At 37.2% G+C, this 18,332-nt stretch overlaps 1 protein-coding gene across 1 annotated transcript in view; it reads right to left on the bottom strand.

Moving 5' to 3' along the window:
• UGGT2 (UDP-glucose glycoprotein glucosyltransferase 2) overlaps window positions 1-18,332 on the bottom strand; it is a 166,037-nt gene that overhangs the window by 43,696 nt on the left and 104,009 nt on the right. The window contains exons 24-27 of the mRNA XM_080660862.1: window positions 16,121-16,216; window positions 13,211-13,313; window positions 11,033-11,112; window positions 9,374-9,557 (exon numbers count right to left, since the gene is read on the bottom strand). Coding sequence (XP_080516988.1) covers window positions 9,374-9,557; window positions 11,033-11,112; window positions 13,211-13,313; window positions 16,121-16,216 — 463 coding nt within the window. The remainder of the gene's footprint in view (window positions 1-9,373; window positions 9,558-11,032; window positions 11,113-13,210; window positions 13,314-16,120; window positions 16,217-18,332) is intronic.

The raw sequence follows: 18,332 nt of genomic DNA, 5'->3' as shown, positions 1-18,332 counted from the left end.
TCTTGAGAAAGGAGAACAAAGTTGGAGGAAACACAATGCCAGATATCAAGCTATATTACAAAGCCACTGTTGTCAAAACTGCCTGGTACTGGCACAAGAACAGACATATAGACCAACTAGAGGCCTGGTGCACGAATTTGTACATGAGGGGAGGAGGGTCCCTCAGCTCGGCCTGCACCCTCTCCAATATGGGACCCCTTGGGGGATGTCCAATTGCCTCTCGCAATCTGGGACCTCTGGCTCCTAACCGCTCACCTGCCTGCCTGCCTGATCGCCCCTAACCCCTCTGCCTGCTTGCCTGATCGCCCCTAACCACTTCTGCCTGCCTGATCGCCCCTATCCACCTCTGCCTGCCTGCCTAATCGCCCCTAACTGCTCCCCTACTGGCCTGATTGCCCCTAACTGCTACCCACTGGCCTTATCGCCCCTAACTGCCTCTGCCTCGCCCTGCACTCGGGACCCAGGATTCCCTCCTCTGGCCCGTCGCAGGTACCCAGGACCCTCTCCTGGGCCGCAGGCGCAGGGGCAGCCACTGGCACCCGGGACCGTGGGGTGGGCAGATTGTCCCTCTCCAGGGCCGCAGCCTGGCTGGTCCCCATTCCTCTTTTGCGAGCTCATTTGTGCCTTGCTGGTCCCTAATTCCTCTCTCCCCAGTGTTGAGTGTCTGAGCCATTACTGTGTGACGGTGTGAGGGCGTGATGACCATTGCATATTAGCTCTTTATTATATAGGATTATATAGGATGGAGCAGAACAGAGAACCCAGAAATTGACCCAAGCCATTATGCTCAATTAATATTTGACAAAGGAGGCAAGAGCATACAATGGAGTCAAGACAGTCTCTTCAATAAATGGTGTTGGGAAAATTGGACAGATACATGCAAAAATAAATGAAACTAAACCACCAACTTACACCATACACAAAAATAACCTCAAAATGGATAAGACTTAAATGTAAGACAGGAAACCATAAAAACTTTAGAAGAATCAATAGGCAGGAAAATATCAGATATATCTCGTAGCAATATGTTTACCAACACATCTCCTAGGACAGTGGTCGGCAAACTGCGGCTTGCGAGCCGCGGTTTGCCGCTCTGTTGACTAATGAGTTTGTCAGCCACTGACCTAGACTCTCGATTCCAATAATTACAAGCTGTTGTTGTTCCTTGTGATTAAGCCCCTATCCCAGTGGTTGGCAAACTCATTAGTCAACAGAGCGGCAAACCGCGGCTTGTGAGCCGCATGTGGCTCACAAGCCGCAGTTTGCTGACCACTGTCCTAGGACAATGGAAACTGAGGAGAAAATAAACAAATTGGACTACATCAAAATAAAAAGCTTCTGCACAGCAAAAGAAACCATCAACAAAATAACAAGAAAGCCCACTCATAGGAGAACATATTTGCCAATGTGACATCTGATAAGGATTTAATCTCCAAAATTTATAGGGAACTCATACAATTTAACAAAAGGAAGATAAACAATCCAATAAAAAAATGGGCAAAGGACCTAAATAGACACTTCTCAAAAGTGGACATACAGAAGGCCAAGAGACATACGAAAACATGCTCAAAGTCACTAATCATCCGAGAGATGCAAATCAAAACGACAGTGAGGTACCACTTCACACCTGTCAGAATGGCTATCACCAACAAATCAACAAACAGCAAGTGCTGGCGAGGATGTGGAGAAAAAGGAACCCTCATGCACTGCTGGTGGGAATGCAGACTGGTGCAGCCACTGTGGAAGACAGTATGGAGTTTCCTCAAAAAGTTAAAAATGGAATTCCTATTTGACCCAGTAATCCCACTTCTAGGAATATATCCCAAGAACTCAGAAATGCTAATCAGAAAGAATATATGCACCCCTATAAGTTCATAGCAGCATAATTTATAATAGTTAAGATTTGGAAATAGCCTAAGTGCCCATCAGCAGATGAGTGGATTAAAAAACTGTTGTACACCATGGAATACTATGCTGCTGTAAAAAAGAAAGAACTCTTACCATTTGCAACAGCATGGATGGATCTGAAGAACATTATGCTAAGCGAAATAAGCCAGTCAGATAAGGCTAAGTATCACATGATCTCACTCATTTGTGGAATATAATGAACGTAAACTGATGAATAAAAATAGATCCAGAGACATAGAAACATCAAACAGACCATCAAACTTCAGAGGGAAGGCAGGGGAGGGTTGGGGGTGGTGGTAGGAGATCAACTAAAGGACTTGTATGCATGCATATAAGCATAACCAATGGACAGAGACAGTAAGGGTATGAGGGTATGTGCTGGGGGGGTGGGAGCGACCGGGGAGAGGTCAATGGGGGTGGGGGGAGGAGACACATGTAATACTTTCAACAATAAGGAATTTAAATAAAACAACATAAACTGATTAACAAAATTAGAACCAGAGACATAGACCATCAAACAGACTGTTCAACCTATGAGGGAAGGCAGGGGTGTGAGGGGGTTAGAGATCAACCAAAGGAATTGTATGCATTCATATAAGCATGACCAATGGACACAGATAGTAGGGGGGTGAGGGCAGGTGCTAAGGGGTGGGAGCAGCTGGGGAGAGGTCAATGGGGGAAAAAAGAGACTCATGTTATTCTTTAAAGAATAAAGAATTTAAAATTTAAAAAAGAATTTAAATAATCTATCTATCTATCTATCTATCTATCTATCTATCTATCTATCTATCATCTATCTATAAAAGGCTAAGTGTCCATCCAACTGGTAGCTATGACATGCACTGACCACCAGGGGGCAGATGCTCAACGCAGGAGCTGCCATGATGTGCACTGGTCATTTAAAAATAAATGGCACCCCCCACTATCACCATTGGACAAATCCTCTAAACAAAACATCAGCAAAGAAACATCAATCCTAAATGACTCACTAGACCAGATGGAATTAATTGACATCTTCAGAACATTTCACCCCAAAGCCACAGAATATACATTCTTCTCAAGTGCACATGGGTCATTTTCAAAGATAGACCATATATGTTGGGACATAGGCAAAGTCTCTTCAAATTCAAGAAGATAGAAATCATATCAAGCATCTTCTCAGACCACAGTGGCATAAAACTGGAAATCAACTACAATAAAAACAACCCAAAGAAATCAAACACATGGAGACTAAACAGCATGCTATTAAACCATGACTGGGTTACCAGAGAGATCAAAGAAGAAATAAAAAACATCATGACAACAAATGACAATGAAAACACTACAATCCAAAATCTATGGGACACAGCGAAAGCAGTCTTGAGAGCGAAGTTCATAGCTCTACAAGCCTACTGCAAAAAACAAGAAACAGGGGTAATAAATTACCTAACCCAACAACTCAAAGAGTTAGAAAAAGAGCAACAAGAAAAGCCCAGAAGGAAGCAGAAGGAAGAAAATAATAAAGATCAGAGCGCAGATAAACGACATAGAGACCAAAGAAACAATACAAAAGATCAACAAAACCAAGAGCTGGTTCTTTGAAAGGATAAACAAGATTGATGAACCTCTAGCCAGGCTCACCAAGAAGCAAAGAGAGAGGACCCAAATAAACAAGATCAGAAATGAAAGAGGTGAAATAACAACAGATCCCGCCGAAATACAAAGGATTGTTAAAAAATACTACGAACAACTCTATTCCAACAAACTGGACAACCTGGAGGAAATGGACATATTCCTAGAAAAATATAACCTTCCAAAACTCAATCAGGAAGAATCTAAACAGCTCAACATGCCAGTAACTATGGAAGAAATTGAAGCAGTCATCAAAGAGCTTCCGGCAAACAAAAGCCCGGGGCCAGACGGCTTCACAGGAGAGTTCTACCAAACATTCAAGGAAGAACTAAAACCTATCCTCAGACTATTCCAAAAAATTCAAGAGGAAGGAACACTTCCAAGCTCCTTCTATGAAGCCAGCATCACCCTAATACCAAAACCAGATAAAGACAACACAATGAAGGAGAATTACAGGCCAATATCCCTCATGAATATAGATGCCAAAATCCTCAACAAAATTCTAGCAAATAGGATCCAGCAGTACATCAGAAAGATCATACACCATGACCAAGTAGGGTTTATCCCAGGAATGCAAGGATGGTTCAATATCCGCAAATCAATAAATGTGATACATCACATAAACAAATTGAGAGATAAAAATCACATAGTCATATCAATTGATGCAGAAAAAGCATTTGACAAAATCCAACACCCTTTCTTGATAAAAACTCTCAACAAGGTGGGAATAGAAGGATCATACCTCAACATAATAAAAGCTATATATGATAAACCCACAGCTAACATCATACTCAATGGGCAAAAACTAAAACCATTTCCCCTAAGAACAGGAACAAGACAGGGATGCCCACTCTCACCACTCCTGTTTGACATAGTACTGGAAGTATTAGCCACTGCAATTAGACAAGAAGAAGAAATAAAAGGCATCCAAATTGGAAAAGAAGAAGTAAAGCTGTTCTTATTTGCAGATGACCTGATATTGTACATAAAAAACCCGAAAGACTCCATCAAAAAACTAACAGACTTAATAAATGAATTCGGCAATGTAGCAGGATACAAAATTAACACCAAGAAATCTATGGAATTTCTATACACCAACAGTGAACTTACAGAAAGAGAGACTAAAAAAGCAATCCCATTTTCCATAGCATCAAAAAAATTAAGATACTTAGGAATAAACCTAACCAAGGAGGTAAAAGACCTATATGCGGAAAACTACAGGACACTGAAAAAAGAGATAGAGGAAGATGTAAACAGATGGAAGAACATACCATCTTCATGGATTGGTAGAATCAACATCATTAAAATGTCCATACTACCCAAAGCAATCTATAGATTCAATGCACTCCCCATTAAAATACCAACGGCGTATTTCACAGACCTAGAAAGAACTCTCCAAAAATTCATCTGGAATAAAAAAAGACCCCGAATAGCCACAGCAATCCTGAGAAAGAAGAATAAAGTAGGAGGGATCTCAATACCAGATTTCAAGCTGTATTACAAAGCCACTGTCCTCAAAACAGCCTGGTACTGGCACAAGAACAGACATATAGATCATTAGAACAGAAGAGAGAATCCAGATATCGACCCAAACCAATATGCGCATTTAATATTTGACAAAGGAGGCATGAGCATACAATGGAGTCAAGACAGTCTCTTTAATAAATGGTGTTGGGAAAATTGGACAGATAGATGCAAAAAAATGAAACTAGATCACCAACTTACACCATACACAAAAATAAACTCAAAATGGGTACAGGACTTAAATATAAGACGGGAAACCATAAAAATACTAGAGGAATCCACAGGCAGCAAAATCTCAGACATATGCCAAAAGAACTTTTTCAGTGATACTGCCCCTAGGGCAATGGAAGCCAAACAGAAAATAAACAAGTGGGACTACATCAAAATAAAAAGCTTTTGCACAGCAAAAGAAACCATCAACAAAACAACAAGAAACCCCACTGTATGGGAGAACATATTTGCAAATGTTATCACTGATAAAGGTTTAATCTCCAACATCTACAGGCAGCTTATACAACTTAATAAAAGGAAGATAAATGATCCAATAAAAAAATGGGCAACAGACCTAAATAGAATCTTTTCGAAAGAAGACAGAAGGAAGGCCAAGAGACACGTGAAAACATGCTCAAAGTCACTAATTATCCGAGAGATGCAAATCAAAACGACAATGCGATACCATCTCACACCTGTCAGAATGGCTATCATCAACAAATCAACAAATGACAAGTGTTAGCGAGGATGCAGAGAAAAAGGAACCCTCATGCACTGCTGGTGGGAATGCAGACTGGTGCAGCCACTGTGGAGAACAGTATGGAGTTTCCTCAAAAAACTGAAAATGGAACTCCCATTTGACCCAGTAATCCCACTCCTAGGAATATATCCTAAGAAACTAGAAACACCAATCAGAAAGGATATATGCACCCCTATGTTCATAGCAGCACAATTTACCATAGCTAAGATTTGGAAACAGCCTAAGTGCCCGTCAGCAGATGACTGGATCAGAAAACTATGGTACATCTACACAATGGAATACTATGCTGCCATAAAAAAGAAGGAATTACTACCATTTGTAGGCACCTGGATGGAATTAGAGAACATTATGCTAAGTGAAATAAGCCAGTCAATGAAAGAAAAATACCACATGATCTCACTCATTTGGGGATAATGAAAAACATTATAAACTGATGAACAAAAAGATAGATACAGAGGCAGTAAAGCATCAAACAGACTGTCAAATTACAGCAGTAAGGTTAGGGAGAGGTGGGGGAAATAAGAGATCAACTGAAGGACTTATATGCATGTATATAATAGTAACCAACGGATGCAAAATATTGGGGGGTGAGGCATGTATGGGAGTGGGGTGGGGGGAGGCAATGGTAAGATATGTATACATATAATACCTTAATAAAAAAAAATAAATAAATAAAAATAAATGGCACCATAGACCCGGCACCAACAAACCAACACTCGGCTTCTCTCATGTAGGACACAGGCCCGCCACCAACCTGGAGCGACACCCCACCAAATCACAGCCAACAATGCCAAGACCCCATTGTGCAAAATGCGGCCCACAGCCCAGCCCAGCCCGGAAACAGTCACTGTGGGCGATGGGTAATGATGTCACGTAGCAACACCCGGTTCCTCTCCTTAGCGACTAGCCACCTTAGAGTTTCTTCAGCCTAGGAACCCAACTTGCTTTATAACCAGGTGCAAACCATTTTACAGTTTAACCAAATGTTAAACAGAAAAGAAGAAAGAAATAGTGGAACTTGAAAATGACTTTAGGTTTTCTCACTGCGCAGAATATAGTCAAACACTGCTACAGTTAAACATTTTACCCTTTGTTCTCCCTGTGTAATCTACAATAATAATCTGCTTTGTGTTGATATTTACTGCTGTGTTGCTGACAATAACCTGAAAGAGAAGTTGGGGTGCTTCACTGAGCTGGAAAAAGTTTAGCTAAATCAGAAAGCAAGTCTAATTAAGCAGGTGTATCTATATATATAAAAGGATAAGTTGACTTGCACATGCGCGATACATATAAAGCTCTCGCTGGCATTAATTGCACATGTGTGTTTCAATCTGTCATTGTTGATCATGAATTCGGTTGACACTTCTATTATAGAGAAAGGGCGAATAGCGATATTAAAATATTTCTTCTAACTAATTTGCTTTCAATGTGCACAAATCTGTGCACCAGGACACTAGTAAATAAATAAGTAAATATGAACAGTGGGGGAAAAAAAGAATTTGAAAGCTAGTAATCTTTTTTTATGTTTTTATCTCCTTTATATTTTTATTTCCTGTTCTAAATATTGACTGTAGACCAAAGTCCTGGTAAGGGAGAATTTTTCTAGATCAAGCTTGGGAACTAGATATAGCAAAGAGTACCTACACGAGCTAGTGGGTGGCAACAAAACGCTCATGGTTAGTTTCATGTTTGCAATGGTACACTTTTATCCTTTACCAACAACTCCTTGTTTCTGCTCTAGCAAATGTCTTTGTTATTTACTCTTTTTGCAGGATGGTTGCAGGGAATATTCTGAGTATGTACAGTGGAAGAGAAGAGCCTCGGAGGCAGTTAACTTTTATGGCTGCTAGAATTTATAATTTCCTTCTGTTTATTCATATAACCTGTGAAGAGAGAGGAAATTACTTCTCTATTTTAGTCTTCTAAAATAAATAGAGCTACTGTTCACTTAAATAGCTTCTATAAAGACCTTGTTATATTTGCCAGTCACAACAAGAAATGTTTAATCTCCATTAATTGTTTAACAGCTGCTGTAATTTTTTACCAGCAGACTTGATTTAAAATCTTTTGTAAGCTGCATTAATTCTCCCAACACAAACTTTTTACCCTTTTGGTTAGAATCTTTAAAGTTACCTTATTGAAGTATATTACTGAACTCTCTTAATAAAGAATCCAATAGACTCCTTTAAGAGCTAAAACTTGTGGAAAAAACAGATTTTTTTTTTTTTTTACTTCTTGCCAAGTTCATTTCTCAGTTTTCTCATGAATTTTACTACTTTTCTGTCCTTCAATTCTTTCCCTGGATTTGAAGGACTGATTTCAGATGATTGCTATGACTGAATTCAGGTTCTTCTCTGGGCGGGTAAAGTTGGGGGTATTGGTGAATACATGTTCCAGGGAAGTAACTTAGGATCCTATAGAATCTATTCATGAGTGGATCAGAAGAAATTTGCCTAAAAGGAAAATCTTTAGGCAAAGGGCAACACACAAGAAGCATGAGAAGTAAATCTGATGAACAATTATAACCAAATTATAAGAGGTTAAATGTTTATGCCTAGGTCAAGGCAATGGTACATTCTAAGGAGCTGTTGGAAACAGGTCAGAGGCTGTGCAGTACCAGGCAAGAGGCTAATCAGAAAGAAGTATTTTCTCTCCATTTTCTGGATACCTGTTCTCTATGTAAACTCCCCTGAAATGTTTCCGCTTTTTGTAGTGTCTGAATCTCTTTCCTATATTGAATGGAATGTTTGAAAGACTCAGTGTTTTTTTAAACAGTCTTCTCACTTTTTGAGTGCTGTGGGCTAAATGTCAACAGGAAGGGAAAAGAAGTCTGGTCACTTACTGGACAAGAATCACACTAAAGGTGATGGAAAGCAATGCACACAGCCTACAGTACATGAGGGACTTTCTTCCCTGCTTTTTACTCTTAATCTCATTAAGACTGCCTTCTCTAGCTATGATCTGCAGTGCAAAAAGGATTTCAGATGAAACTGTTCCTTTCTAATTAAAAACAAAACCTGGCCCTGGTCAGTGTGGCTCAATTCCCAGTCAGGGCACAACCCAGGTTTGATCCCCAGTAGGGGTGCATATGGAAGGCAAGCCGTTAACATTCCTCTCTCTCTCTCTCTCTCTCTCTCTCTCTCTCTCTCTCCCCCACCCCTCTCTCTCTCTTCCCCCACCCCCTTCTTTTCTGTGAACATATTCTCAGGTGAGGATTTAAAAAAATAAAATAAAATAAAAACAAAATCCGAAGGGCAAAATAGGGACATAGTGGTATTGTCCTACGTTGTCATGCTTCCACCTCCATATTTTCTACATTGCTCATCTTAGAACAGCATTTGTGTACCAGGAGTCTGAAGCAACTAAAACGGTGAAGACATCTAGAAACCCAGAAAACCAGAGAAGCAGAATTTGGAAGTTAGGGAAACTAAAAAATCCAAGGGAAGACTGGGTCAGGACCTAGAATCATAAAGAAAACATTTTGGTGAGTAGCCCGTGTATGATCACTCACTTGCTACAGTTAGTAGCTGATAAAAATTTTTTTCCTCTTTCTTGATATAAGTTTATATGATAACTTACGTCCTTTAAGTGGATATTATCAAGGTCACAGTTGCTGTGTACTGTTTCAACCAGCCAGCCTTCAGGAGTAATCATGTTGAGGGTTAGAAGGGGTGATTCAGGGATATCCAAGAATTTTGCTACTGGTTCAATGAGGTCATTAGTCACTAACGTCAGTTCTGCTTCCAGAACAAATCGGTAAAAACTGTCGATAGAACATAAAAAAATAAAACAACATACTTTGACCCAAATTGAGATTTCCTCTAGCTAAAATATTTTAAAACTGAAAATGGTTTAAAAATATGACAAGAAAGCATTAAATTAAAAAGACTAAAACCATACTATATTTCAGAAGAGATAATGCTTGTAAATGGTAGATTAATTATTTTGTTTACACTATTACCTGTTATAAGATTGTATGTATGTATACACACTCACAGACACACACACCCTTGTTAATTATTTTTTAATGAACATGGTTAAAATCCCTTTAAGATACTGAATTATGCAGGTTCTAGAAGTTAATGATCTGTATTCACTCACTGATCCTTCTTCAAATTTGACCATGGTCTATTTTTCAGCCATTACATTAGCTCTTAGTACCATTAATAATATGAAGAGAAATAACCAGAAACTAAGTAAAATTCAAGCTGAAACCCTGGTAACCAATTATGATATTTCAATTAAAAACAAACAGGATTGAGATGAAAGCAGTTGCTTATTAACAGACTTAGAGTCTTAAAGTATTTTAGCCTTATCCCCCAATATCACACATAATAAAAATTAGTTATATTACTAATAGTGACTTCCACTATTTTGGACTGGAGTCAAGGTGTCCTGTGCAGCATTATTCACCACTTGAAGCATCGATCTGGTACATTAGGTGTTATTTCACCACAGAGAAGTCAAGTTCTTTCCCTCCTAATGAATTATGCTTCTTATACTCAATATTCCTACTCTTTATTATATATTCAAAACTTTTATAGTTTTATATACTATAGAGATGACTCGTACTTAGGTGAATATGTTCAGTTTTCATAATTCTCATTTATCTTTTGTATTTCAAATTAATTTCATGTTTTTCTACATAGGAACAAATGCTTCCATCTTATTTTAGCCACTCACTGAGAAGTCTATTAGCTTCATGAGTATAGAATTTTTATCCACCAGAACCGTATTAATGAGAAATATTTGCATATAATAAACAACCTTTTCTGTATCATTCAAAAATTACTTGAAACTAGTTATACCGAAATACCACCAAGTAATAATTGTGATGTTATAATAAAGATCATTTTGATAATTTAGCTCAAAGTGCTGAAAGTATAGGTAAACCAAAAATGGTGTAATTCAACCTATTTCCCACTTGTTATTTCCTACTTATTTCTAAATAGGTATCTTTAAATCACATTTTCAAAAATACCCATGGATAAACATAAATCTGCAATTAGACTGTAAATTCTGCAATTAGATTGGTTCAATTTTACTGGTTAGGTTATTTTAATTTTATATCATTTAAAGTTAATAAATTATGTCTGATCTATTTCAATTAACCATCCTGTGAAGAAAAATAAAACAGGTACAAAACAAAACAAATAAAACAAGTTCAGTAATTATGGTCCTTTTTCATTTTAGTCTTTTCAAATCTTCTGAAATGAAATTATGTTCGCTTAGACTCACCTCTTTAAAGGGGCTTCTGAAAGCTTATCCCTACAGTTCATGAACAACTTTAACTTCATGTTGATAATCTTTCCAAGTACCTGTTAGAAAAAAAATTCCCATATTTGATAAATTAGTATTAATAACTAACATTGATTGAGCATTTACTATTTACAAGGCACTACATTAACACTTCATATTCATTATCTCACCTAATCCCCAGAACATCCTTCAGAGGTAGCTAGTTTTATAGTTGAGGCACAGGGATATATAGTAATTTGCCCAAGACCACACAGTAAGTCATGGTAGAGGTAAGATTTGAGTCTAAACCACTGATTTTGTTGCCTAAGGGTTATGCTGCCTACCTTTTGCCAAACATGGCTTTCTTTCATGGTATCTGAATTTCCTTAGTATTAAAGAACAAGTAACTAATTATAAATATCTTGACCTGCAAATACAAAGTGGAGGCCTCACAACAATGGGGGTCCTGAGCCTTTGTTATTTCAACTACATTGTAAGAGATGTAGGTAGTTCTTGGCTACATACAGATGAAATACTTTCTTTTCCCTGGAGCATAGAAGTAGGAGAATTATTAATCTTGATAGTTGCCACCTCTAGATAGGCAACAAGTAAGTGAAAATTTGAAAGACAGTAGAAAACAAAGGATGAAGGTAAAGGGAGAAAAAAAACACAAATATATATGGAACAGAAAGAATGCAGGTTTGTTAGGGCAAACTAATTTCTGAGAGAAATTGCATTTTGAAGTTTCAATAGACTATACACCAGTATGACCCAGCTTGATCACTTACATCTTTCAATAGACTTAATACTGAATTACTTTTGCCCATCTCCAAAAGTGAAGCCAACTGTCAAAGGACAAATAGTTTCCACTTCCAATAATTTTTTTTCAATGTGTCTTTTAAAAAAAGCATTAATTTTACATAGGAGTCCCCAAAAATTCTGAACATCCCAAGAAAAAAAAATAGCCTACCAATGGAACTACTTTATTAAAATTTACTGAGACCTGAATCAAAATCTGAATCTTACAATTGTTCAAATGACAAGCCTATAATGTCCTTTCAGAGTCTGCTAGTGGTCTCCTAATATTCACTATCCCCTACTTCCTTAGTGAAAGAATTTCAGATGGATGCAGTCTCCACCCTCCCTTTTGAATAGCTGTATCCAGAGATGGCTGCCTCCATTCTGGTCAGTGAAATATGACTGGATGGAATATGGACAACTTAGGGGTTGTGTCCTTATTCTCCCCTCCTGTTGGCAGAAATACAGAGATGATGTTAGGAACTTGGCTTTAGACTTCTAGATAGAAGCTGCTTCATGAAGACGACTGAACAACCAGTCAGGGTGTGCGTGAGTCCCTCGACTATGGAGCTGTCTTAGCAACTTAAGTGGCTTATACTTGGACTGTGAGATGAGAGAAAACTGAGTCTTGAAGATACTGTTACTTTGGCCTTTGTTACAGTGGCCAAACCTACTGAATACAACATTCACATTCCCTCTTCCCTTAGCGCCACCTGTTTGGTAATGTTACTATACTTTAAGCTTCACTTAATTAAGCTTAGGCATCAGCTTCTTCAGAAGCCAATCTTCACACTTCAAGACAGGAAGTTAGCTTGGTTGCCATAACAAAATACCACCCACTGGATGGCCTAACAGCAGGTACTTATTTTAGATCAAGGTGCTGGCCAATCTGGTTTGTGGTGAGAGCTTTCTTCCTGGCTCGTAGGCTGCTGCCATGTTGCATTATGCTCACATGAACTCTTCTTTGTGCCAGTGAGGAGACAGAGATCTCTTCTTGTGAGGCTATCAATACTAGTATATTAGGACCCAGCCTATAAGACCTCATTTAACCTCAATTGCCTCCTAAGGCCCTATTTCAAAATACAGTCACATTGTGGGGTAGGGCTTCAACACCTGACATTTTTTTTGGTGGGGGGAGGGGTATTTCAAGTCCAGAGCAACACCTAACTTTGGTACTGCCTAATACCCCATATACAGCTCTGTCATTTCATTTTATACATTTAAATAAGACAACCTATTTAAAATGTATGGAATAGAATCAAGAGCACAAATATTTAATTATAGCTGAAAACAAACTTAAAAAGATTAATTATACAATTTTTAAAAGTACTATGTAATATGATAAATATATGTAAATACATAACAAAAACAATATCTTACAATCAATAACTGTGCCATCATCTGTGCTTCTCTTGTCAATGGATCAACAATAGCAATAACATCAAAAAACATATCATTCTCTTGAGGATTGATCTTTATAATGCTAAGAAAATAAAGCATAAAAGGTAAATGATGATCAGTTAAATTTATTCTACTACCAATTAACCTTAATCTAAGCTATATACATTGTTATAAATTGCTTTCTTTCTCACTAGCTTTTAAAAATCCTGGTTGTTTCACAGAAGAAAATGCAAATGTAAAACTCTAATGTTTGTGTTAGCAAGTTAGAAAACTGCAAAGAATTAGAAAAAATGAAAGTAAGCTTTTATGAATGAGTGATTTTAAAAACTCTTCAAAGGACAATACCATTATAGTGAAAACTGATCATTTTAAGCCCCCCAAATTCTCCTGGATCACAGGATATAAAAATAAAACCAAGATGCCTTTTTTGTTAGTTGAATATACTGTCTCAGATTTGAGAATAACATTAACTATTAAGCACTTTTATTAAATTTAGTATTTAAAAAACCCCAACATATTGTAACAAAAAGTTCAGGAGAACCTCCTCCCCCAGACTTATCAGACGTTATTTTTACCCCAGTCATACTCTCCGTACCTCTGCCCCTCTGTCCTTTCCATTTTGTCTTTCATTGGTCTAAGTTCTAAATTAGAATACGAACTAATCTTTAAAAGTTAATGTTAAGGAAATAATTAAAAGCACAGACAAGACCAGTGGGAGATAATCAATTATATATTTAATGTAATTGAAAGTTAAAAGTATATATTTAATTAAAAGTACAGAATATTGCAGACGAATGACAATTTTAACACTATAATAATATGAAAATCCATTTATTTTTGAGATGTCTAAATTAAATATTTTACATATAACAAAAATAAAAATATTCCAACATAAAATGTATACATGTAAAATTACAGGGAGATAGGTCTTCTTTAGTATAGAAAGACTGTAAGTATCTAGACTTTTTGCAGTGAAATATTTAATTTATTAGCAATTAAATTAAAGGTAATGTAAAAACTTCACTTGAAACATGGGTCCTCCAACATTGGGAAATAAAATACATTTTATTTTATATGCAGTTGATATGATTTAATGTTAAAATAAGAATGGCAGAGCTAGACAATAGATCCTGCTGGATAATTTTACTGCTAAAAATTAAGGACGATATATCAGATGTTTTAAATTAAAGAGACCATCTACAATGGTTAATTCCTTTAGTTATCTTTTTAAAAAAGTGTATATTTTATTGATTTCAGAGAAGAAGGGAGAGGAAGACAGAGATAGAAACATCAATAATGAGAGAAAAATCATTGATCGACTGCCTCCTGCACACCCCACACTGGGGATTGAGCCCACAACCTGGGTATGTGCCCCAACCGGGAATCGAACTGTGACCTCCTGGTTCATAGGTCAATGCTCAACCACTGAGCCATGCCGGCTGAGCAAGTTACCTTGATGAAAATTTTACAAATTTACTGGCCACTTTCTGTAAGCTTTATAAGATGTTATGGCTAAGGTAGGCATCTGTTTACTGCTCCTTTAAGTTTTCCCCCTCAAACTACTACCAATTCTGTGAGGTTGTATGAATCAGAATTCCAATCCCCAGAAATAAGCAGAAAAAAAAACTGGGGAATGGTAAACCACTGTCACAAAGTCACACTATGTCCATCCCTATACATAAAATAGGGCAGTAGGCCAAAAGCAGCAGGACACTGATAAATGTGAAAAATAGAGAAAGGAGAGACTATAGCAACAATCCCATATAATAAAACCCTAATATATGCAAATTGACAGAACAGTGGAACTGGTCGCTATGATGCGCACTGACCCAGGGGGGCCAGACGCTCATCGCAGGAGCTGCCCCCTGGTGGTCAGTGCTCTCCCACAGGGGGAGTGCTGCTCAGCCAGAAACCGGGCTCACGGCTGGCAAGCGCAGTGGTGGTGGTTGGAGCCTCTTCCATCTCCGTTGCAGCGCTAAGGAGCAGTGAGCCAAGAGGTAAGGAGCAGCGAGCAGGCGATAAGGAACGAGGGGTCCTGGACTATGAGAGGGATCCCGGACTGCAAGAGGGCACAGACCAGGCTAAGGGACACCACCCCCCGCCAGTGCACAAATTTTGTGCACCAGGTCTCTAGTAAACTATAAAAGATCAATGTGTCATACATTTAACATGAGTAAATAGTCCCAAACATATAAAAATTCCTAAGTATAATATAACTTAATGGGAATAGTATAGTGACTAACATTTACAATAATAGTTTTAATAATTTGTGTTGAATTATTTCAGCACATAATACTTAAGAAATAAAAAAGTTTGTAAAAAGAATTCCATTGGATGTGTTGAAAATACCTATAAGAATTGAATCTCAGTAATCTGAAAAAAATAAAAACCTCATTCCTGATAGTGTCAGATAATTTCTCTTTAGAAAGAAATTTTCTCTGAGAATAATACTATACATGTGTGCACCTGAAACGTGTATGATTTTATTAATCAGTGTCATCCCAATAAATGCAATAAAAAGGAAAAAAATACTATACATATGTGAAGACATCTGAAAGGACAGACTTTTTAGAGCTAAAGCATGTTTTATCTTCTAATAGTAAATACAAGCAACATTAGATTGCATCTACCGTAAGATCAGAAAACTTAGTGTCAGCCACTTTAAGTTTACGATAAAGTAATTTGAAATCCTATATCTTATATATATCATCCTTTATTTATTGCAATATAGACTTAACAGGAATTTCTTATCCTAATATTTTCAAACACATTTATTTTCTAACACAGAACTTTTAATTCTTCTTTAATTTTGCCATATTATGAATACAAATGGAAACCATAATTGAATACAGGATTCAGTGACAGAGAACAGCACTATTATATTCTTACCTGTGATTCTCTGTTAAAAATTTGACATTATGACGGGATTCACGTGTAGGCAAAGAGGAAACCAGGGCATCAACTTTCATAACAAGGTCACTCTTTCTAGATAAACAAGATAAACAATGTATGAGTTTTTCAGAAAGAGAAATATCCGTATTTTGTGTCACAATTAATGCTCTGAGAAAGGGGAATTTAAAATTGAAGGTTCACTGAAGAACCCTTAAAAAAAAACCCACACCAAATAAGTGTGTCTATCTATCTACATACACACATATATACTTATATATAAATTACACACCTAATATAGATGTATTTTATTTATATTATAAATACATATGTGTATTTGTATAGCTACATATAAGTAATATATATGTATTTTTTAATAAGTGGGATAACTCAATATTATATAAAGATGATAATTCCTTAATCTAATCTATAGATTCAAATAAATTCCCATAAAAATTCCAGGAATGTTTTTGGTAGAACTGGTTATGCTGGTCCTAATCATATTTACACTAAAGCAACTAACAAAAAATAGTCAAGAAAATTTTGAAGACGACGCAAAGGGGAGTTTTCCTATCTACTATCAAAATTTATTATAAAGTTGTGGTAACTGGAGTGTGGGATTGGCATGAGGCAACAGACCAGTGGAACAACAGAAAAATCCAAGAATTAAAGATATAAATCAGAAAGAAAAGCAAAACTATAAAACTTTTAGAAGACAATAAAAGAGAATATCTTTATGAACTCAGACTAAGGAAAATTCTTACACATCCTTCTCTCTCAGATCATAGACAAACTATGAATGAAAAACCCTGATAATATTTTTCATTAAAATAAAAAACCTCTAGATATGTGGTAACATTCTATATAATAAACTCGTAATATGCAAATTGTCTCCTTGACTGGGAGTCCAACCAGGGGGCTGGGCTGGCCGGGGGGAAGGAGGGAGGCCCTGGCCAGTGGCAGCAGCAGGCGAAGGGAGGGGGGGCAGGGGAAGGGAGGGAGGCCCTGGCTGGCAGCTGGCAGCCGCTAGGGACCCTACCAGTGCGCACTGGGCCTCTAGTTTTATAATAAAAAAGTAAATAGTCAAGCCACAAAATGAAATATTGTACTTGCAGAACACATAATTGATAGATTAATATACAGAATCATAAACAATATGTTTACAAATCACTAATAGGAGAAAATAACCCAACAGATAACTAAGCAATATATATGAACAGGTATTTTACAGGAGAACAAGCATGAATGAAGATAGTCATATGAAAAGATACTCAACTATGCTAGAGCTCAAAGAAGTGCAAATTAAAATAAGATACAATTTAACATCCATTAGATGGGAAAAATTTACAAGTCAGATAACACCAAATATTGGTGAGGACTTGGGGAAACAGGAACTCATACATTTCTGGTGGGAGTATTGATTGTTCCAACTACTTTAAAAGACGAAATTTAGCAATATCTGCTAAAGCTGAAGATAAGCATACCCTACAACCCAAAAAACACACTCCTCTAAACTCACACATTGCACAAGGAGACATTAAAGCAGGTTCATTATAGCACTTCTGTAATAGTAAAAAGCTAAAGCCAAGTTCACTGTACCTCAGTAATGGATCATATAAATAAACTTCAACCTATATATATATAAGAGGCTAAGTGACCATACGTCTGTCTGACTGTCCAACTGGCCAGTACATATGATGCACACTGACAATTTAAAAATAAACGTTGACTCGCGCATGCATGATACATATAAAGCTCTCGCTGGTGCCAATCGCACGCGTGTGTTTCGGTCTGTCATTGTTGATTGTGAATTTGGTTATTTTGATGACATTCTGAAGCTGAAAGCAAGCAGCATCATCGACAGAATATGTCTGAAGACCAACTATTGGCAAAACGTACCTCTGACACTTCTTTATAGAGAAAGGGCGAATAGAGATATTAAAATATTTCTTCTAATTAATTTCCTTTCAATGTGCACGAATCCATGCACCAGGCCACTAGTATATTCATAAAATGAAATACTAAAAAGGAGTTAAAATGAATGAGCAAGCTCTATTTCAATGAAAGTGAATAAAGCTTCTACGGAAGTAGATAGCAAAAGGAGTCTTCAGTATATTAGCATTTCTCTAAAGAAGTCAAAGCATCCAACACAATAAAAACTGATAGTGCATATTTACATATAAAGCAAAAGTGAAAAGAAAAACAAATACAG

Source organism: Plecotus auritus (genome assembly GCF_963455305.1).
Source record: "Plecotus auritus genome assembly, chromosome: 3".
In the NCBI taxonomy this organism is placed as follows: Eukaryota; Metazoa; Chordata; class Mammalia; order Chiroptera; family Vespertilionidae; genus Plecotus; species Plecotus auritus.
This window is presented reverse-complemented; position numbering and strand designations above follow the sequence as displayed.